The following is a 23730-nucleotide window of genomic DNA, read 5'->3' as shown; positions in this document are numbered from 1 at the left end:
GATGGGCTTCAGCAGCATTGGATTATAAAACCCCATCTCTCTTCTCTTCCTCTGTTTTTAGTTTGAATAGCTAATCCCATTTCCTGGAAATCAGAGCGTTGAGTTTGAAATGTCAAAATGCTAGAGAAAAAGGGGGAGTCCTTTTTAACTACCTTAAAAAAATTACAAAGTGAAAGTGCAAAATAGATCTTCATCTCTGTAGGTCAGGGCACATCTTGGTTTTTACTGGGTGAGATTTCCCACAATGAGTGATCCCCTCCCCCGGCTCTGGGCAAGGAGGAACATCTTTACCACAGGAGAAAGGGACTTGTCAGTAAAATCTCACAGGTTCCAATGGCTGCTGGCTAATCAAAAGAGCAAAACGAAACTGATCAGAGAAGACCAAGTGAAAGGCATTACGCCATACTTAGACTGAATGGAGGCAAGAGAGTGGATTTGACTTATTTTTCAAAATTTGGTGTTGCTTTTGTACGTAAACCCTTCAAAAATGTAGCTAAGTGAAAACATGGAAGCCACGCAAATCGAGCGCGATTCTACGAGGAGAGATGAAGCTCCATGCAGTTCTTCGCGAACAAAATGTCAGCATAGAAAGAAGGTGAAGGGTAATAAAAATTAAAGCTAGAGAGCAGGCCTAGAAAAACACGGCAGGCCCAATTAAGCAGAACTAGAACATAAAGTGCTCAGAGACCCGCAGTGACACGGTATATGTGAATGCAGAAATCGTGTTAAGGCCATTCATGGAGAAGACGAAATTAAGACGAACTTGGTCTGCTTCACAGAGCAGAGGTAAGAGGTGAATTCTCAACGCGGCATGCAACAGCAAGGAAGGCGACCACACAGGTGAGCGTTAGGGCACCAGCCCCGCACCCACCCCCTCCCCCCAAGCTCTTCCACCATCAACCTACCAGCTCCATTCCCACCTGCTTGCCAGAATGTTCCTTTGGAGTGACAAGGTTTAGGGTTGTTCCGTTGGTTTTTTCCTGAAGGTTATTTTATGGGGAAATTGTGCTTAAGTGCCCCAAATCACATTCACATACATTATATTCACATTTCCCCTGGACTGATTTGCATCGCTGTAAGATAAAGATCATTGACATTTATTTTGGCTCTTACCCTCCAGATTTACAAAAGGAGATAAAGTTGTCAGTCCTCAGGGTTCAAATATATATGCTTGAATCTGCAGCAAGAACAAGACACTATCAAAAGCAGCCATGAGCCTGTTTTCAGCTTTCAGATCTACCGATCTATATCAGGCAGTGAGGTCTTAAGAAATAATGTTCTCCCTTAGAGTCTCAAAGTGCTTTAAAAAAAAAAATCACTTCACATTTTTTGGAGGTAGGTCAAAAATGTCCTCTTGTTCCACATGAGGAGACTGAGGCACAGTGAGCATAGGTGATTTGTGGCAGATACACACAAAATCTGTGGTGGAAGCGGGATTAAAACTGAGATTAAGTGGCTAACAGGTGGCGTGCATATATATGTATGTGCAAATAGGATAGATTACCACTAGGGCAGCATCTGGTGTAGAAAACCTATTGTGATTATTCTGTGTGAATAAAGTTTACTTCACCGAGCCTGGGGAGCGGGAAGACAGGCTGGGCCTCTGATGTACCCGATCGGCTCTGATGAAAGGTTCAGAGCAGTCAAGTGACCACAGAGCCCTTACAGGACTGAACTCGGGTCAGCTAATTCCCAAAAATCACCATTTCTTTTTTAACTGCTAGTATTCCACACTAGCTTACTCAAAGCAGAATCGTGCTTAGAGGTCATCTAATATAAAAATATAAGCCATCTGAATCCTGTAAAACATATTTATAGACCTTATTGATATATTCATGGTTGGAGCTAAGAAATGAGGAGGGAAAATGAGTAGATGGAGGGAAAATGGAATACAGAGAATTATTTAAGATCTGCATTTATCTTTGTAAAATATTTCCTGGCAGCTATCTTTGTGCTTAGCAGGTCTGACTTTTAGATTAAAAATAGAAAATGTCACCAATCATGTCCTCATAACCACCCCCTTTCCCTGCCCCTGTCCAGCTCCGCTTCTGATTCGGGACTGTAGGCGTGAAACAGAAAATACTCTTCCTCTTTTAAAAAATTAAGTCTTTAAAAATGGGAACTTCGCCCAACCTCCTATGTTTCTGTGCTTAAAAAAATAAATCACTTAACATGTGGCATATAAACTAATCCTGAGGGAGCAAGGAGAGCTGCTCTAAGCATGTGGGTGTCGGTGTCATCACATCCTCTCATGTGAATATAAGAAACAGGTTTATATGTGCGGCCTCTGAATCTATCTTGCTAGACAGACTCACCTTGTAGGAGGCCCTTAACCAGAACAGAAATGAGACCTTAAAATCAGTTTTCATAACCTCCAAATTCTACCACTAAAAAATGTAAAAAAAAAAAAAAAGCCATTGCAATGCTTCTACCATTGAGACAGGATTTTAATTCCCCTTTGCCAATTCATTATGTAAATGACCCACCTCCGAACTCTTGTTTCTCTGTATGACCTGGTAGGCGGAGTAGCAAGTTATCACGCAAAACAAGACACTAACTTGTCGAAATTGTTTCCAAATGTAAAAAATCCTCGTATTCATGAGTTTCTTAGTCTTCCCTAGCTTAGAGGATACCTTTGTCACTAACAGCTCCTGTGCTCACATTTATTCAGAGTTTTCATCATCAGTATTGAGGTATCTGGATTCTCCATGCTTCAAGACAAAAAAATCTTCCGTCTTAAGTCCGTATCTTCCTAGAGCCTCACTCAGCTTCACTGGGGGCTCCAAGTAATGCTGGCAAAGGGGCAGACAGGGGAAGAAATGGAAAAGGATTAACCGTGCATATATGTGGGGGGTATTTCAAGTAAGAGTTGAAACCACCAACATAGACCAACTTAAAATAACGTCCTTTTCATTCAAACATCAGCAAATGAGTCAGTCACAGCTTCTAATGCAGTCATTAAGGAAGCCAACAGAAAAACCACACTTAACCTCTCCGAATATCATGAATGTCAAATGTGATGGCAACTCAGACTAAACATCACGAGGCTGCATGAAATCCGACCACCGTTTCACTACATGAAAGTCCAATCCAAATGGAATCAATACCAAAGACAGTATTACAGAATGAGATGTTACCAAGATCTTGGAAGAACATAGAAGCTTAGGTTAGAATCAGAGTGTGTATGTGTAAGCGAACGCTGGAGAAGAAGAGTTCTGGCTCAGAGAAGGCTGCTACCCCCAAACTGCCAGCCAAGTAGCGACACTGGCGTCTCCAGATTATGAGGAGGACCCAGAGAACAGAGCTAAGACAGGTAGAACTTCCTCACTGCCCTTTGGTTCCTGGTTTTTTTTGCCCTTTATTCAGAGGTTCTTCTTTTCTCAACTTCAATTAGAAAAGCTGTAAAATGCAGACGTATAAAATAGGAATAAAAATCCACCTCTGATCCCATCGACAGCGACAGGTCTGCCTCTACCTGTCAGGCAACAATGGACTTCGGGGCGCCTATCCGGAGCGGCCAGCTTACGTTCTACTCATAGACCACACGGGAATGATAAAAAATGGGTGATGTTATCAGAGTGGTGAACACGGTGTGGGGAGAAAAAGGGAGGGGTGACAAGTGTGGTGGATGGAGGTTTAATTTTAAATACCACAGGCTAAGAGACCCTCTATGAGAAGGCAGCGTTTGACCCAAGACCTGGCAGAGGGCGGCACTGGGCTTGGGAGGCAGTTGCGGGGAGACGAGCAGGAGGGAAGCTGCTGACTGGGGTCAAGGCACAAAGGTCATTGCCCTTGAGGGTGTTGGGAACAGACGGGAAGGGACAGAGTGGAAACAGTCCAAGTAGAGAAAAGTAGTCCAATGTGAAATATTCAGGGGCTGCGCCTGGCTGACTCGGTTAGTAGAGCATGCGACCCTCTTGATCTTGGGGTCGTGCGTTCAAGCCCCATGTTGGGGGGTGAGATTACTTACATATTCTAAAGTTTGAGCTGACTGCGTGTGGAGAAAACAGGATGGGGGACAGGAGAGAGAAAAGTCCAGGTTTTGACCTGAGTAACTAGAACCATTTTCTGAGATGTAAAAGAAGTTTGAGGGAAGATCAGAACTCAAGTCTTTGGTACGTAACGGACATCCAAGTGGAGATGTCAATCAGGCAGCTGGATACATCAACATGGATTATGGGGGAGACGTGGGAGTGAAGGGTGGGCTGCTGGCCGCAAGACTGAAGAGACCTCCAATTAGGGGAGTGACCCACTAGAGAAGAGGCCCATAGACGGGGTCAGAGGGCACTCCCTCCTCAAGGAGCAGGGGGTGGGGACTAGTGGTGGTGACCACAAAGGGACAGCCAGTGATATGCCCAATAGGTGTAAGACATACAGGTTGGCTAACAGGTACTGGCCACACAGATCCTTTCCCTTCCCTCGCTGGCTTCTGGATCATATAGGAAATTGCTAAAATATCCCCAATAAAGTGTAACTTTAACAGCCTACGTCAAAATAGTTCCCTTGCAAAGTTACGTTAGTATAAGAGATTCGAAAATGATGAAATTCTTCCCCACTGAAAAATAACTTGTCAAGTCTCACCCCCTCCCCACACACACCCCCCAGTGCCTTACAAATCTTGGCTAACAACACACACAATCACCCTACGCTAATTGTTTCTTTGCTCATCAGTCACTTTAGTAATAGGCTCTAATCTTAGTGTGGATTTCAACGTTGCATTCTCTCTCTGAGTTTCTTCATAGGTCAACTGTTGGCTGTTTCGGCCATTGAGAGGTTTACCCTAGAAGAACGCAAGAAAGCCTTCTGTGAGACTGGTAGTAGTCTCATTGTGCAAACACTTTAGTCCCACAAGGGAGGTAAAAATGCCCCACGGCCTCAGAGCAAGTATGAATCCAGCGAGACAGCAGATTAGAGGTAAGAGTGAAGGGACAGAGGAAGTGCCCAGCACTCTGGCTCCATTAAGAGCTGGGCAACCAGCCCAGCAACTCCTCGGTTCCCTTTTAAAGGGTCACTGTTTTACCATCTACTCCAACAGGAGATATTCAAAATAAAGACCCTAGTCTTTTAAAAAGGTAACCTATCTTATGTGAGGCCTGAAATTGGTTTCCACCAAAACTAGTGGGCTTTTAAGTTTTAGTGCTTAAATATACCATGTAGGAAATTCATAATTCCTGAGATAAAAATTGTACATATAGCAACATCTGATTTAAGTGTTGCCAAGTTAAGGACATCCTCAGTCTGCTTCTATTATAGTAAGTAGCTATTATAACTACTCTTGTGCAAATCATTTTAAAGTGTTTACTCATAGGGTAAATATCCAAAAATTCTGTCATCTCTATAATTTAACAAACTCATAGTTGTCCGGTTTCTGCATCTAATGTCAAAGTGTGAACATATTCTAAATTGCTAAGAATTATTGAGTTGTTATAGGTTTCATTAAGAAATAAAGGTGGAGGTTAGATTTATAACAGGAAGAATTCTTGGGAGGCTGAACAACACAGTAACTCTTGAAGATGGAGGTTTCTATCCGCTCATCTTCCCCATCTCAGTAAAGAGCATGACCATCTTCTCAATTACTTAAGTTGAAAATCTAGGAGTCATCCTTGATTTTTCTCTTTGAACAGGTTTAATAAAATAGCAGGACTTCATCTAAGTCTCGGTGTAGATCGCACATGGAACATAGACACGTATCTAGATCTATGTATGGGGAATACACACACGAGATACATATATGGAGTAAGAGATGGCCACCGAATGGCACAGTATGCCACAGGAAGCCAGGACCCCGGCTCCTCTTCACATCCGCACATGTCCTCCTGTTCTCATTCATTTTCCCAGGCCCCAGGGTCATTCATTCACTCGCCCCCCACCCCCAGCGTGATTCGGGGCTGGGAATTCAGAAGGGGGCTGGAGGGAGGGGGCAGGCCAGGAACAGCGCGAAGGCAGTGCCTAGGACAGCCTGAAAACGCAGGGTGCCTGCAGCATGGCCCTGCGATGTGGAAGAGGCCACACAAAGCAAAGCAGAAGATACCAAGTTCAAGCATCCATTTCTAAATTTTGCTTAGGGTAGGACCTGGATCCAGGAAAGGAGAAATTTTTTTTTTTTTTTTTTTTTTTTTTTTGCTATCCCTCTGCTTGATCCCAGAACCCTGGCTGATAAGAGTTCTAGATTCATCTACCTTATGGGAAAACAATCAGCTCTTCTGTGTTAGTTTAGGAATAAAACCACCATTTATCCCAACACCTGGCACACAACACTCAATCACTGTTTACTGGATGAATAACAGTCCTAAAAAGGTCCCAGCTGTCCAGCCTCACGTCCCCCATGGCCCTCCATGTCACAGCCATACTCTGGCTGAACTAATTCCTCACCATTCCCCTTTCGCTTGCTGCCTCCAATCCTACGCTCTGCCCCCTTCCTCCTCTTGAAATGCATTCTCACAGGGAACTTCAGATGTCCCCTCCTCCAGGAAGCCCTCCCTCCCTGATCCCTCCAAATCAGTAACAGTCCATGACTCGTGAGACCACTTTGTCCCACAGTGAAGTACTTCTTCCCACACCTGTTTGAGAGTTACGTACACCCCGTACACATCTTCTATAGAAAAAAAGCCCCCTTGAGAGGAAAGACACGATGGTTCATTTTTTCTATTTTCCAAGACTATACACATTTGGTTCTATAAATGCATGCTTCATTTACAGAAATAAGCCAAAAGCACAGCATGTAATGAGGTTTTTTCCCCACCGTATATAAATACTGTTTTACTAATTAATGTGATCGATCCCCTTAATGCATATGAGGGCTGTGCGGGTCTGATTCCAGTCCGGCCTCTGAGCACACTGCAGGGGGTGCTGATGCTAGAATCCTCTTAGGTCAAGCACATAACCAAAGTGATGTTTATCACAATCAAACTCACCTCATTTGCTAAGGCAAAAGTTCCCCAGTGAATTGCCACAGATTTCTTTGTCTGAACGTCAATGTGAATCCTTACAGCTTCTTCTGGGTCTACATGTTGGTATTTCATAAACCACCTGATAAAACAGCAATTTATTAATTCTGGCCTTTGAAATACACACTAAATTATTTACTGCTTCATTTAATCAACCTTTAAAGGTTCTGCACGGGAGTACAACAGGCAAAACCATCTCTTTTGAGTCCACTTTTCTGCTGGAATACAAAATAAGCAAAAATCTTACACAAACTGCTACGCAATAGCTAAGTCTCAAGCAAAGCTCCCCTTTGCAAGGCAAGAAGTTGTTTCACAAGCATTTGATTTTACTGACCATTTATTCTGAAGGTATGTCTTACTTTTACTTTAAAAAGTAGATACTTTGCAATCCTGGTATGAATCAAAGAAACTAATGGGTCAAGAATAGAAGCCAAAAAGCACGATTCAAGAGAACTTGAACAACTTGCTGAAGCCATTTTTTTTTAATTTGCTAAAGCAAAAAGCAAACAAAAATTAGTGTAGGATATTTAAAGACTGGAAGCCAAAAAAAAAAAATTGCTATTCAAGGATTTTATTTAAACACCATACAACTGAACAGTGAGGTGTAGGATTTAGCAAGAAGAGGGAGGGTACCTGAGGGGGACTATGGGGAGAGAGCGTGGAAACAGTCCAAGGCTGCCCGATGCCTATGCAAGAGCAGGGGTCAGGAGGCGGGGGCCTGCGTGTGGACCCCAACTCTACCCGACGCTGGGAGTGTGGAGCTCAGGTCTGCTACTCCCAGCTCTGCTGCAGCCAAGACTCGTGGACCTGGACTCAACACAGGTGCTTCTGCATTTTACAGAACACACCACAGAGAAGTCCATCTCCAACAGCTAAAGGGTTGTTATTTACTGTTAGGAGCTGCCGGGCCCCCAGGGAGCCTAGAGACAAAGCCACTGTGTTCGACTCAACAGCGGATTAGAGAAGCACTGTTCTGTCCTGTCTCCTGACACTCAGCAAATAGTTTTTGGTGTTTCTACTGATTTTTTTTTTTAAACTCCTACAGCCAATCAAAGGGATGGACATATTCTTTTCCACCTTTATGTCTATCTGAAATATAAAATTTTTATTTTGGGTGGAAGTTACAATAAAAATTTAACATCCTGGGGCGCTTGGTTGGCTCAGTCGGAAAAGCATGCAACTCTTTACCCTGGGGTTGTGAGTTCAAGCCCCATGTTGGGTATAGAGCTTACTTAAAAAAGAAAAGAACATGAATAAACAAAACTTCCTAACCAGCCTGAATAGAGTATCTGGTGACAGGAGAGCCCCACAGGGATACTACTGAAAGCTGTTTGGGTGTGATCATTGTACATTTATGGAGTACTCTGAGGTTTTGTTGATAAGCTTATTTCTAAAACTGTTAGTACTGACCAGAGAGATGGATTACACAGTAGAGGCTACCACAATCTAATTCTCTCAGAGCAAATATTATGCTCCTGGCCTTCTCCCAGCTTAGTAACAAGACAGCTGCAATGCAAGCAGGAAGGGGGAATTCCGTGAGGGAATTTGTGTAGTTAATCCGTACACATTATACCATCACATATACAGGATCTTTATATGTTGTGACACAGGAAAAATTTTCATAATTACAAATAAAGTATTCTAATATATTAAGAATACACTGATTAAAGATCAATACTGTATGAAATTGATTTGTAAACAGGTTGATGTTTTTTGAGAGATTTCATTAGAACTAAGTGAAAAAGTGAAGTTCAAAGACTAGTGATTGATGATAATTTTTAAAAATAAGGTAGAAGTATATAGCCCCTTAAAGAAACTAGGGGGAGGGGCGCCTGGGTGGCTCAGATGGTTAAGCGTCTGCCTTCGGCTCAGGTCATGATCCCAGGGTCCTGGGATCGAGTCCCGCGTCGGGCTCCCTGCTCCTTGGGAGCCTGCTTCTCCCTCTGCCTCTCTCTCTCTCTCTCTTTCATGAATAAATAAATAAAATCTTTAAAAAAAAAAAAAAAGAAACTAGGGGGAAAAAAAAAGAGGGCGAAATAAAGATTAATAAAGACAGTGAAGAAATGGTTTTAGCGGGGCGCCTGGGTGGCTCAGTCGTTAAGCGTCTGCCTTTGGCTCAGGTCATGGTCCCAGGGTCCTGGGATCGAGCCCCGCATCGGGCTCCCTGCTCAGCAGGAAGCCTGCTTCTCCCTCTCCCACTCCCCGTGCTTGTATTCCTTCTCTCGCTTTCTCTGTCAAATAAATAAATAAAATCTTTAAAAAAAAAAAAAAGAAATGGTTTTAGCGAACTTTAAAAGTCAAATATAACAAAATCAGATGGAAACTAATGATCAGATTTGCTCAATTCATTTTTGAGTTAGTGTTTTTCCTGCTAGTAGGAATGCTGAAATTAAATGCCAGCCTCCATACAATTCTCCATCTGTGCACGTACTTTAGGAAAGAAAACATGTTTTTTACTATTAGTGCTTATTTTCTCTTAACTTGTACCTGTCACCCAGCGTTAGCTGAAATTGAACTGAATTCTCTGAAATCACTTCTTTCCCTTAGACAGACGAGATGAAGGAAAGCACAGGCAGGGCTGTGGGTCTCCAGTGCCAGTGTGACCTTTCAGCAGCTCCGACTGTGGGTGAGGAGTGTACAACGGGGCCATTAGTGCTGAGTGACATGAGACCGGTGCAAGGGATGCACTGCTAGGATTCCTTGCTTTTTCTCTGCCCGACGCAGGAGAGCTACAGGCCTGGGGACGGGGGCTCGCCGGACACGGAGCACAAGGTGGTTATGGAGTGTCCTCCAAGTGAAGAACAAGAGCTAGCTCAGCTTCACTTCCTGGCTGATCGGTTTAACCCGAGTCAGAACGATACCTGAACTTGTAACTAGGTTGTAGCAATTCTTTAAACCTTGGCCCAGCTTTCCTGGTGATAGAATCTCCGATTCTGAGTCATTATTTAATGGACATGACGGACTGAAATACTTTACAAGAAACGTAACTGAATCTGCCTAACCACCACCAATAACAAAAGCCCACCATTCAAATCACAAATGATAACCCCAAATTATCACAAACTCGTAACTCCTTTAGAGTTCAGGCCACTTATTACAGAACAGGGCTGCCTTCTCGGGAAGTCTACACACCTTGGTTCATACGCTCCGATGGGAATAGCTGCAAGGTCAAAAGGTCCAAACCTTTTTCCTATCTCCTCGAAAGCCGGGCAATAGCCAGTGTCTCCTGCGAAAAAAAAACGACTCCAGGGCCCCAAGACAGACCAGCTGCCCCACAGAACCTTGTTGTCATCCATGAGAGTCCTTTTACACCAGTGCTGGGAAGGGGTAAAGACAAAGGTGACCTTATCGTGTCCGGGGACACAATTCTCCTCCCACCAGTCCAGCTCGATCACGTTCTCGCAGCCACACTTTTGCATCCAGTCGAGGAGACCCAGAGGCACGAACCATCTCAACTCCTGACCGAATCGCTCATTCAGAGCGATGATGGAATTGTAGTCCAGGTGGTCGTAGTGGTTGTGGCTGATGAGGACAGCGTCTATCGGGGGCAGTTGGCTGACGGTGCAGGGGGCACGACGGAACCGCTTTGGACCCATGTGTTGCGACGGTGAAGCGCGAGAGCTGAAGATGGGGTCGGTGAGGAAGATGAGCTCGTCCATTTCCACCATCACGGTGGCGTGTCCCAGCCACGTGACCCTCAGGCCAGCCTCCCTCACTCCAGCCTCCTCAGGGTCATCGATAAAATACGGCTTCAGCACTGGGAGCTCTTTATCAAGTTCCTGTGCAGAGAAAGAGAGAGAAAAGCAACCGTTGAGGGGGAGGAGGTATGTCAGAACATATTTTGATATAAATTAGAGAGAGAAAGGGCTATTTGGGGAGAACTGACCTCATTCAATAAATGTGCTATTTTTGCTTTTCGCTTAAAAATGCATACTTCTGAATCCTACTCTAGAATCATGACAGTGTAAGGTCTTAGTCCCAAATGCAGGAGACAAGGGGAAAAATTAAATTGGCCCCTTGGAGCACTGCTGAATATATTAACCTTTTGAAAAGCTCTCTTCTGGAAGCAGAACCAGCCTAGCCGCAGTCACTCTGCCATCGCCCCTTCACTCGGCCGGTGCATCTGCTGGAAAACGGTCTCAGAAGCAGGTCAGCCCCCGGATAGTCAAGAGAACTTACAGCCATTTCTTGGCAGATCTTGCATCTCAGATACGAATCTTTCTGAGCACACACAGCTCAAAGGGGAGCATGGTGCTGATACCCCAGCAACCCCCTCCCCCGGCACAGAGGGCTCTCCCCATTCCTCACCCTTAAGGCTTCCCGCCACCGAGCAAGCCACAGAGGAATGTGGTCCCTGCCTGTGGGAAGGTGATTGCTTTGGGGAGGGGGTGAACAGATATAAAAACAGAAGGATTAATTCCTTTAGTTATTCTACATTTTCTCCTTCGAAGCGAGAACAAGAAGCGGCTCTGTTTTGGGGTCATCGTCCCGGCTTGTAGAAAACTGTTGTCTGAATGGTGCTTTGGCGTTATGCTCGACCGCTGTATCGAGGCCTCTTACAGGAAGACGCTCCGTGAACCTGGCCGTCCACGTGCTGGAGGGATGTGTTTAAGACTTGCTACACCTCCAACCTCCTTTCCACCTTCTCACCCACCCCAGAAACATTTCTCTCAAGCCTCAGTAACAGGAAAAGCTCTTCTCCAGAGCAACTGGCTTTATGCATTTGACTGCCACTGGGAAGACTCTTACCAGTTTATGCTTCCCTCTGTGCTAGGACCAGGAAGTGGGGGTAAGGCTCCTTCCGCGCTTGTGACGTCACACGTTCCTACACTACCTTTAATCCTGCCTTTACTTCTCTACCCTAAGAGTCCGCGTGCTCTTCTGTGTTCATCAGTCTGATGTTTTACTCCTACATCTATTTTTGTAAGTTGCCACACATCACTTTTGAGAAGAGTCTGGTATTGGATAATCAAGGAAAATACAAGACAGGCCACAGCCAGTAAGGAGGAAGGAAGAGCCAGCTGCCCAAGGCATCACGGACGCAGTGGGTAAGCTGTGTGAGCCGCTGAGGGGCGGATGAGAAGTTCATGATGCAGAGGAAAGGAAGGAGGTCGTTTCAGGTGGACAAAATGCCCAAGCAGAGGCACAGAGCCAAGCAGAAACGTGGCGTTTGGGGGCAGGGGACGATGCCACAGTCCACCAGGGACAGGAAGCATCTTAAAAAGGGGGGGAGCAGGGCCTGGGTGGCTCAGTCGGTTAAGCGTCCGACTCTTGATTTCGGCTCAGGTCATGATGCAGGGTCGTGGGAGGGGGCCCCACCTCGGGCTCTGCATTCAGCGGGGAGTCTGCGTGAGAGTCTCTCCATCTACCCCTCCCCCCCACTCGTGTGTGTCCACATACACATGCTAATAAATGAATTAAAAAAAAAAAAAAGACTTGTCCCAATTTAGGTTTAGAGAAAACACTTTTAGAGAGCAAATGATGACCTGGAATGTGTCACAACAGCTGCGGTGACCAATGAGACTGAACAAAGGAGACGGCAGTGAGAGCGGCCAGAGAGGGATCGTGGGGAGATGCTGGTGGACAGCCGAGAGGTCGCAGACGGTGTGAGTGGGAGAAGGGCTGTGACGGGGGAAGAGCAGGAACAGCAGAGGCGGAGCATGACAAGGATGCGTCTTAGCCACTCTACGCCTTAATTTCCTCATCTGAAAAATGGGTACATTATACCGACACTTCACTGTTGTGGGGACCATATTAGGAGCAGCTAGCACGCTGTAAGCACTCCGTAAGTATTCTAGATGGGGAAGAAACCACAGCCCCGACAACCACTCAGGCACCGACTCGACGTTTTTACCTGTGTCCTTTCTCATAGTCACTAATCTAGTTAAGATCCTGAAGACTGTCCAGACACGTTCAAGTCTTCCTTCATGCTCAACTGTGTTACCGTCAAACTCAAGCCATACACAAGAGCCACCTCAAAAACAGTCTACTTACAGTGTAACTCTGTCCCTTACTGGAACATCTTTACAGACTCTACTGATTGACAAAACCCAACTCACCTCCTCAGTCCAGTAGGAAGCCTGTCGGTGGACTCCCTCATTTTCCCTTCCAACTGTTTCACCCAACTCCGGCAGAATGGGTCCCCCCTCCATGGGGGCTTCTTGAGAGCCCTGCACAACAGTGATCCCACTTCTCAGGTTAAAATGCCTTCTCTCTAATCCCTTGGAGGCCATCATCTAACTACGTACCCTTCACAGGGCCAACACGGAGTCCCCACAGACAGGGACAGTCACTCCAACTGCTCAACCTCCATGCTACTTTGTTCACATACCATCCGTGGATATTCTGTCCAAACCCTGGCTGAATGTACACAGGATGTGTCTCATGTCTTACTCAACTTGGAATCAGCCACAGTGGGCCCAATGCACGGGGCAGTGATGAACATACCACGTGCTCAATAAAACTTGTTGGATGAACGAGTGTAAATTTTTCAAATCGGTTCTCAAAGTTGGTAGAGTTAGGGTTACTGAATAATAACAAATGTTATGTGGTAACCTTTTCAACACTGAAGGCAGAGAGAGGGAGGGAATTAAATAATGTTTAATCTGGTACCTCCCATAACTGCAGGTAGCTCCTATTAACTATATCCATTTACAGAGGAAAACAAACAGTGACGGCACATACACAAGGTCACCCAGCCGGCCTTCACACAGACTGCCTCTCACCACTGACTCCTAAGTAGTCTCTCATTTAATACATATTTTTTTTTCAAAAAACAAGTAACAGCCCCAGGGATCTGACAGGGGAAAATAAAAGATGGATTACTAAGGATACAAGGAAACTTTTGGAGAGGACAGCTAATATACCTTATCCTGATGCTGGTGATCATTTCATGGATACATAAATCAGGCAAAACTCATCAAATTATATTTTTTGAATAGGTGGAGCTTGGATTATATTATTAAAAGCATTTTAAAAAAATCTTGAGCAGCATCATGTTTAAACAGGGCATCAAAATACCCGTAACAAAATTCCCTGAAAACGGTCACACTTTCTTTTTGCTCTAAGTTGAAAAGCCACTTGAAGTTCACGATCTCACATTACCTGCAGACTATTGGGAGGTAACAAAACCCGTAGCAGAGCACGTGTGGCAGACTCCACTGCTCTCCAAACAAAGGATTAACAGGTAAAGCACAGAAAGAAGCCAGTCACCAAGGACCACAGATTGTATGATCCTATTTATATGAAATGTCCACAGGGGGCAAGTCCATAGAGACAGAAGATAGATTAGTGATTTCCAGGGGCTGCAGGAGGGCAAGGGGACCGGAGGCTGATGACGAAGGACGTGGGGTTTCTTTGGGGGTTAATAAAAATGTACTAGATGTGGGAACGGTTGCGCAACTCTGAATGTACTGAAAACCACTGAACTGTACATTTAAAACAGGTCAACTGTAGAGTATCTGAATTATAGCTCAACAAAGCTATTTTTTAAAAAGGCCAAGTACTGACAAGACATCTGAACTAAGCAATCATACCTCCATGTTTCCTTCTGCATGCTGTGTTGTTTCTAAGCCCACCACAAAAAAAAAAAAAAACACCTTATTTCTATTAAAGAATCTGATCTCTAGCACCACTATCCCATAAAACTCAAAGAAAGAGAGTCTACAACTGAAATTCCAAAAAAGAAAAAATAACTTTGTCCTTTTGATCTTGACCACCAGAGTTTGAAAAAGCATGTAGAGGGGCACCAGGCCGGCTCAGTCAATGGAGCTCACGACTCAATCTCGAGGTCGTAAGTTCGAGCTCCATATTGGGTGCAGAGATCACTTAAAAAAAATAAAATCTTAAAAAAAAAAAATTTTAGGGGCACCTGGGTGGCTCAGTCATTAAGCGTCTGCCTTCGGCTCAGGTCATGATCCCAGGGTCCTAGGATCAAGCCCCGCATCAGGCTCCCTGCTCAGCGGGAAGCCTGCTTCTCCCTCTGCCTGCCGCTCCTCCTGCGTGTGTTCCCTCTCTCGCTGTGTCTCTGTCAAATAAATAAATAAAATCTTTAAAAAATAAAAAATAAAAATAAAAATTTTAAAAAGCATGTGGATTCGGGATAGAGAAATTCTTGTTTATTTGAAGAAATCAAGCACTCACTTGACATTTTCTTTACTAGGTCAGGATTTTTCTTGGCTGGCCTTCCTCTTTTGAAGCTGCAAATGGGAAAATCCCTGGGCCCATAATTAACCAGGACACTAGTTAATGTTTACTTTTCTTGGGGAAAGGGAAAAATCCTAACATTCATTCAATGACTATTCTTTGCCAGATGCTAGAAATGGGTTCTGTCATCTTATTCTGTGAAGCAGATGTCACTGCCATTTTACAGATACCCAGACCAAGCAGGAGGGGTCACTAAGAAACTTGTCCAGGTCACACAGCAAATGTGCACATGCTCAATCAGGAATGGGATCGAGGGCTTCCTGGCTCTAAAGACCCTATCCTTTTCATTAAACCATAATTCTCTCCATGGCATAAATTTCATTCATTAACTTTAAAACAATGAAACCCATATACCTATTACTATACTTATTATTTTAAGAGTATATGTGTGCAGGAGACAGAAGAGAGTTGATGCAAATTTGCTAAAATCATGTTTCTTTAAAAAAAAATCACATTTGAAGACGTGAGTTAAGACTTTTCTTCCAACTGAAAGTATATTTTTACTGAGGACACTCATAGCTATACTTTGCAACTCGGATTTAAATAAAGACTATTATTCATATTTATTTTGACGATATCATGTTAACACTGAATAGAGACTGAGCTGTTACGAAAACACCTCCAATGCAATTAATTATTAATGCTAATGTTTTATATTTTGCCATCCTATCTGTATTAGGAGTACCAGATCCATCAAAATGGCTTATTTTTAAACATTTCCTTGATTATAAAAGAAGATACCCTTCATAAAATATTTGCAAAATACAGGAAAATATAAAAGTGGCCACCCATTACATCAGTCTGCAGAGAATACAGCCGCTGTTAACATTATGCTGTCTTGGGCGCCTGGGTGGCTCAGTTGGTTAAGCGACTGCCTTCGGCTCAGGTCATGATCCCGGAGTCCTGGGATCAAGTCCCACATCGGGCTCCCTGCTCTGCAGGAAGCCTGCTTCTCCCTCGGCTTGTGTTCCCTCTCTTGCTGTCTCTCTCTCTATCAAATAAATAAATAAAATCTAAAAAACAAACAAAAACATTATGCTGTCTTTAGTCACAGTCCTATTTCTATGCATAATTAAGATCATAAGGTACTCGTACTTTCTAAGAGAATGAGAGAGAGAGAGCAAGCGCGTGAGCAGGGAGGGGCAGAGGGAGAAGGAGAAAGAATTTTAAGCAGGCTCCAAGCCCAGCACAGAGCCCGACTCTGAGATCATGACCTGAGCCAAAATCAAGAGTCGGACACTAAATCAACTGAGCCACCCAGGCACCCCTTTTATTTTTTAAAAAAGAATTTCATATTGTGACATTTTCATCCACCCCTTAAAACTCTGAGACATTGGGGCACCTGGGTGGCTCAGTTGTTAAGTGTCTGCCTTCAGCTCAGGTCATGATCCGAGGGTCCTGGGATCAAGCCCCACATCGGGCTCCCTGCTCTGGGGGAAGCCTGCTTCTCCCTCTGCCACTCCCCCTGCTTGTGTTCCCTCTCTTGCTCTCTGTCAAATAAATAAAATCTTAATAAATAAATAAGTAAACAAACAAACAAAATTCTGAGAGAAAACTGTTTCCAAACAACAATTCTATACCCACACTACCAGTAAGAATGAGAACAGAAAGTCAGTTCCGGTCCAAGATGGTGATTGTAGGAAGACCCTAAACTTACCTCCTCTGGGGCCACACCAAATCTACATCTATTTTTAGAGCAATTCCTCCTAAAGAAGAACTGAGGACTGACCCAACATCTTCTGCACAATAGAAGACAGACAACACAGAGGACAGCAAGAAAGGAGGCACCATCATGAAGGGAACTCTCACCCCGGACAATGTGAACTGCCATGGGGAGGGATGCTACTGAGGGATGGGGGCACAGAAAAAAAAAACTGAGGTTTAAAAGGACAACTAGAGGGCGCCTGGGTGGCTCAGTCAGTTAAGCGTCTGCCTTGGGCTCAGGTCATGATGCCAGGGTCCTGGGATCGGGCCCTGCATCGGGCTCCATGCTCAGTGGGGAGTCTGCTTCTCCCTCTCCCTCTGCTGCTCCCCTCCCATGGCTTGTGTGTGCTTCTCTCTCTCTCTCTCTAAGTAGCATCTTTAAAAAAAAAGTTTGTTTTAAATAAAAGGACAACGAGAATTTAGAGAAGCCAGTCCCTAACTACCCTGGCCAAACAGTGGGAGAACTACCTGAATGCCCCGGGCCCAAGGGGCTAGAAGCACCCTGGCTTACGGTCACCCTCCACCTTGACAGCACAGCTGAGAACAGCTTCTAGGTGCTGTAGCCAGCCAGCCGCCTCAGCTAGCACCAGGTCTCTAGCTCACGCCAGCCCCAGATGCCCAGGGGAAAAAGAAAATATAGTTTAAAAGAGCAACGAGGGGGCGCCTGGGTGGCTCAGTCGTTAAGCGTCTGCTTTAGGCTCAGATCATGATCCCAGGGTGCTGGGACTGAGCCCCGCATCGGGCTCCCTGCTCAGCAGGGAGCCTGCTTCTCCCTCTCCCTCTGCCTGCCACTCCCCCGCTTGTGTTCCCTCTCTCGTTGTGTCTCTGTCAAATAAATAAAATCTTTAAAAATAAATAAAAAAATAAAAGAGCAACTAGAATACAGAGGAACTAGTCCTGGAATGCTGCCAAACGGCAGGAGAGCGGCTGGAACTCTTCCCAGGACAGAGGGGCTGCCCAGCACCACAGTTTGTGTTCCCCCTTAATAGCGTGGACGGGAGCAGGGTCTGGGCTCCCAAGCCAGCCTACCGCCTCAGTGCACCCTGGGCCCCATCCCAGGCCAGCCCCAGCTGTGGCACCCAGGTGGCCCCTACACTGAAACACAGCTGGTAAGGGCTCACTGCAGCTGCAGCTGAGGCTCCAAACCACAGAAACTCCAAACCCACGCAGCTTTGGCTCTAGATGGCTTGAGAGAGCACTCCTAGCATTGAGCGCTCCCGGTCCTCCTGGATTATGCCTGTTTTGGGTCCAGCCGCCCCACCAAGATGCCCCCTGCACAGAGCTCCCCCAGAAACCCCTGGTCCATGCCCACCTCAGTTCCAGGTAGCACACCCTGCACAGAGCACCTAACACTCCATCCCATCCCTGCCTCAGTTCGGGCCAGCCCAGTAGGGCACCCCGCCCCTTGTGCAGGGTGCCCCGGGACACCCCAGCTTTGGAGCTTAGAGCCCCACCAGGGGACCCCCAGCACTAAGCACCCTGGACACTTCAGCCTGCACCCACTTCAGCTTCAGCTGTCCTGCCAGGATGCCCTCTGCACAAAGAGCCTAGGGCCCCCCCCCCCCAGCCAACATGCACTTTAGTTTCAACTGTCCCGCCAAGGTGCCCTCTGTGCAGAGAGCCCTGGGATCCCCCCAGTTTGTACCCATTTCAGCTTCAGCTATCCTGCCAAGGAACCTTCTGTGAGGAGAGCCCTGGCACCACTCCAGCCATCTCCCAGAGCAGCCCCAGCACAGAGTGCCCCAGGACCCCTGCCCCTTGCCAGTCACATCTCCAGCCAGCCAAAGTCACCAGACACAGAGTCTACACAGAGGACAACCATACAAATGCCATCCCTTCAATTTTAGAAGTAGATATTTTGCCTAATTCCTAGACACAGAAGGTCAAGCAAAATGGGGAGACATACGAATATGCTCCAAATGAAGAATATGTTCAGATAAAACTTCAGAAAAAGATCTAAATGAAACAGAGATAAGCAATATGCATGAGAAAGACTTTAAATAATGACTGTAAAGATGTTCACTGAACTGGAGAGAAGAGTGGAGGAACTCAATGAGAACTTCAACAAACAGAAAATATAAAACCAAAATCAATCCAAGCTAAAGAATACAATACATGAAATGAAAAATACACTAGGAGAAATCAAGAGTAGATAAGCAGACGTAGAAAAACGGATCAATAATCTGGACGACAAGGTAATGGAAAGCACCCACACTGAAAAGCAAAAGAAAAAAGATTTTTTAAAAATGAGGATGGGGTGCCTGGGTGGCTCAGTCGGTTAAGTGCCTGCCTTCAGCTCAGGTTATGATCCCAGGGTCCTGGGATCGAGCCCCGCATCTGCTTCTCCCTCTCCCACTCTCCCTGGTTGTGTTCCCTCTCTCACTGTGTCTCTGTCAAATAAATAAATAAAATCTTAAAAAAAAAAATGAGGATAGGTTAAGGTATCACTTGGACAACATCAAACAAACATTCACCTATTAAGGGTTCCAGAAGGAGAATAGAGAGAGAACAAATAAGAACATTATTTGAAGAAATAATGGTTGAAAACCTCACTAACCTGGGGAAGAAAATAGACATCCAAGTTCAGGAAGCACAGAGAATTCCAAAAAAGATGAACCCAAGGAGGTCCACACCACAACGATATGATTAAAATGTTAAAGGTTAGAAATGAAGAAAGAATTTTTAAAATAGCAAAAGTGACAATTTACATACAAGAAAAACTTCATAAGGTTATCAGCTGATTTCACAGCAAAAACTATGCAGGTCAGAAGGGAGTGGCATGACATATTGAAAGAGCTAAAAGGAGAAAACCTACAACCCAAAATACTCTAATCAGCACGGTTATCAGTTAGAATGTAAAGAGAGATAGAGTTTCCCAGACAAAAAAAGTTAAAGTAGTCTATCATCACTAAATGTTAAAAGGGCTTCTTTAAGTGGAAAAGAGAAGACCATAATTAGATGAAAGAAAATTATGAACAAGAAGATGTAAAATAGAAAAACATAAACATAAAACATGGGAGGCAGGGAAAAAGGAATTTCTTTTAGAATGTGTTCTAACTTAAATGACCAACACTTAATAGAGACTGCTATATACTTAGGATGTTATATATGATCCTCATGTCAACCACAAACCCAAAACTTATACAAAAAGGAGAAAGAAAGGCATGCATAACACTACAGAAAGTAACCAGTCACAAGAAAAGAGAGCATGAGAAGAAACAAAGAAGAACTACAAAAACAACCAGAAAACAAAGAACAAAATGGCAATAAGTACATACACCAAGCAATAATTGCTTTAAATGTAAATGGTCTAAATGTTTCAATCAAAAGACATAGGGTGACAGAATGGATAAAAAAACAAGACCCACCTATATGCTGCTTACAAGAGACTCACTTCAGACCTAAAGACAGTAACAGACTGAAAGTGAAAGGATGGAAAAAGACATTCCGTTCAAAAAAAAAAAGTCAGTGTAGCAATATTTATATCAGACAAAATAGAGTTTAAAAGAAAGACTGTAACAACAAAGAAGGGCATTACAAAATAATTAAGAAATCAATCCTTTGGGCGCCTGGGTGGCTCAGTTGGTTAAGCGACTGCCTTTGGCTCAGGTCATGATCCTGGAGTCCCAGGATCGAGTCCCACATCGGGCTCCCTGCTCGGCGGGGAGTCTGCTTCTCCCTCTGACCCTCTTCCCTCTCGTGCTCTCTATCTCTCATTCTCTCTCTCTCTCTCTCAAATAAATAAATAAAATCTTTAAAAAAAAAAATTAAAAAAAAAGAAGTCAATCCAACAAGAGGATATAACAATCATAGATACCTGTGCACCCAACAATGAAGCACCTAAATACATAAAACAAATATTAACAGACATAATGAGAGAAATTGACAGTAATACCATAGTAGTAGAGGAATTTCACATACCATTTACAAGAATAAATAGATGATCCAGAAGAAAATCAGTAAGGAAACAGTGTCTCTGAATGGCACATCAGACCAAATAGACTTAAAGAGATACATATACAGAACATTCCATCCCAAAACAATATATATTCTTTTCAAGGGTACACAGAACATTCTCCAGGACAGATCACATGTTAGGCCACAAAACAAGTGTCAATACATTTAAGAACATAGAAATGATATTATGCATCTTTTCCAACCATGACAATATGACACTGGAAATGAAACCAAGAAAAAAAATACTGGATAAAACACAAACACATAGAGGCTAAACAACATTCTACTAAACAGCCAATGGGTTCATGAAGAAATCAAACAGGAATTTAAAAAAATACATGGTGACAAATGAAAATGAAAACAACAGGCCAAAATCTTTGGGACACAAAGAAAACAGTTTTAATAAGGAAATTTATGGCAATACAGAACTATCTCAAGAAACAAGCAAAATCTCAATCTAACTACACCTAAAGAAACTAGAAAAGAACAAACAAAACCCAAGTTAGTAGAGGGGAGGAAATAATAAAGATTAGAGTATAAATAAATGAAATAGAGACAAAAAAATAGAAAAGATCAATGAAAACTAAGAGGTGGTTCTTTGAAAACATAAACAAAATTGACAAACCTTCGGCCAGAATCATCAAGAAAAAAAGAACACAAATAAATAAAATGAGAAACAAAAGATAAGTAACACCACCAAAATAAAAGTATAAAGAGACTACTACAAAAAATTATACACTGATAAACTGGACAACCTAGAAGAAATGGATAAATTCGTAGAAATATATCATCTTCTAAAACTTAATCAGGAAGCAATAGAAAATCTGAACAGACCAATTACTGGTAACAAAATTGAATTGGTAATCAAAAAAAAATTCCCAACAAACAAAAGCCCAGGACCATATGGATTCACACATGAATTCTACCAAACATTTAAAGAAGAGGTAACATCTATTTTATTCAAACTACTGCAAAAATAAAAGAGGAAGGAAAGCCTCCAAATCTGTCCTATGAGGCCAGCATTACCCTGATGCCAAAACCAAAGATACCACAAAAAAAGAAAAAAAAAAGGTCAATATCCCTGATGAAAATAAATGAAGAAATCCTCAAGAAAATATTAGCAAGGGGCGCCTGGGTGGCTCAGTCGGTTAAGCCACTGCCTTCGGCTCAGGTCATGATCCTGGAGTCCCGGGATCGAGTCCCGCATCAGGCTCCCTGCTCGGCGGGGAGTCTGCTTCTCCCTCTGACCCTCCCCTCTCTCATGTTCTCTCTCGCTATCTCATTCTCTCTCTCAAATAAATAAATAAATCTTTAAAAAAAAAAAAGAAAATATTAGCAAAACACATTCAACAATACATTAAAAGGATTATTCATCATAATCAAGTGGAATTTATACCTGTGATGCAAGGATGGTTCAATATCCTCAAATCAATCAACACGATACACCACCACATCAACACAATGAAGGATAAAATCATATGACCATTTCAAAAGATGTAGAAAAAGCATTTGACAAAATTCAACATCCAATCATGATAAAAACTCTCAACAAACTGGGTTTAGAAGGAACACACATCAACACCATAATAGGGCCAAATATGATGAACCCACAGCTAACATCATACTCAACAGTGAAAAACTGAGAGCTTTTCCTCTAAGATCAGGAACAAGACAAGGATGGCCACTCTCACCATTTTTATTCAACACAGTGCTGGAAGTCCTAGCCACAGCAATCAGAGAAGAAAAAGAAAAGGCATCCAAATTGGCAAGGAAGAAGTAAAACTTTCACTATTTGCAGATGACATAATACTATACATAGAAAACCCTAAAGACTCCATCAAAAAACTATTAGCAATAAATGAATTCAGTGAAGTTACAGGATACAAAATTGATCCACAGAAATCTGTTGTGTTTCTATGTTCAAAATAACAGAAAGAGAAATTAAGAAAACAATCCCATTTACAACTGCATCAAAGAGAATAAAAAAACGAGGAATAAATTTAACCAAAAAGATGAAAGACCTCAACGCTGAAAACTATAAAACACTGATGAAAGAAATTGAAGATGACACAAATGGAAACATATTCCATGCTCATGAATCAAAAGAACTAATGTTTAAGTTTCCATACTACCCAAAGCATCAATGCAATCCCTATCGAAAGACGAATAATATTTTTCACAAAACTAAAATAATCCTAAAATTTATATGGGACCACCAGAGACCCCAAGTAGCCAAGGCAATCTTGAGAAAGAAGGACAAAGCTGGTTATCACAATCCCAGATTTCAAGATATACTACAAAAAGCTATAGTAACAAAACAGTGTGGTACTGGCACTAAAACAGATACACAGATCAAGAGAAGAGAATACAGCCCAGAAATAAACCCACACATACATGGTCCATTACTCTATGACAAAGGAGGCAAGAATATAAAATGGGGGGAAGGAAAATCTCTTCAACAAATGGTGTTGGGAAAACTGGACAGCTACATGCAAAAAAAATGAAACCAGACCACTTTCTTATACCATATACAAAAACAAATTCAAAATGGATTAAAGACCTAAATGTGAGACCTGAAACCATATAACTCCTAGAAGAAAACATAGGCAGTAATCTCTTGGACATCTGCCTTAGCAACATTTTTCTAGATGTGTCTCCTCAGGCAAGGGAAAGAGAAGCAACAATAAACTACTGGGACTAACTAAACCAAAATAAAAAATTTTTGCACAGTGAAGGAAACCATGAACAAAATGAAAAGCCAACCTACTGAATGGGAAAAGAAAGGTATTTGCAAATGATATATCTGATAAAGGGTTAATATCCAAAATATATATCAAGTACTTCTACAACTCAACACCAAGAAAACAAATAATCCGATTAAAAAATGAGCAGAGGGCCTGAATAGATGTTTTTCCAA

The 23730-nt window shown here is 43.3% G+C and overlaps 1 protein-coding gene across 5 annotated transcripts in view; it reads right to left on the bottom strand.

Annotated features, from left to right (window-relative positions):
* Positions 1 to 2429: 2429 nt before the first annotated feature.
* NAPEPLD (N-acyl phosphatidylethanolamine phospholipase D) overlaps positions 2430 to 23730 on the bottom strand; it is a 54072-nt gene continuing 32771 nt past the window's right edge. For all 5 annotated transcript variants that reach the window (XM_027573590.2, XM_027573591.2, XM_027573594.2 and 2 more), the window contains 3 exons: positions 10080 to 10726; positions 6915 to 7029; positions 2430 to 2792 (listed from right to left, as the gene is read on the bottom strand). In XM_027573590.2, coding sequence (XP_027429391.1) covers positions 2664 to 2792; positions 6915 to 7029; positions 10080 to 10726 — 891 coding nt within the window. In that variant the 3' untranslated portion in view covers positions 2430 to 2663. The remainder of the gene's footprint in view (positions 2793 to 6914; positions 7030 to 10079; positions 10727 to 23730) is intronic.

The sequence above is a fragment of the Zalophus californianus genome, chromosome 12, assembly GCF_009762305.2.
Source record: "Zalophus californianus isolate mZalCal1 chromosome 12, mZalCal1.pri.v2, whole genome shotgun sequence".
Lineage (NCBI taxonomy): Eukaryota > Metazoa > Chordata > Mammalia > Carnivora > Otariidae > Zalophus > Zalophus californianus.
Note: the sequence above shows the minus strand (reverse complement) of the source record. Positions and strands in the feature narration are given on the sequence as shown.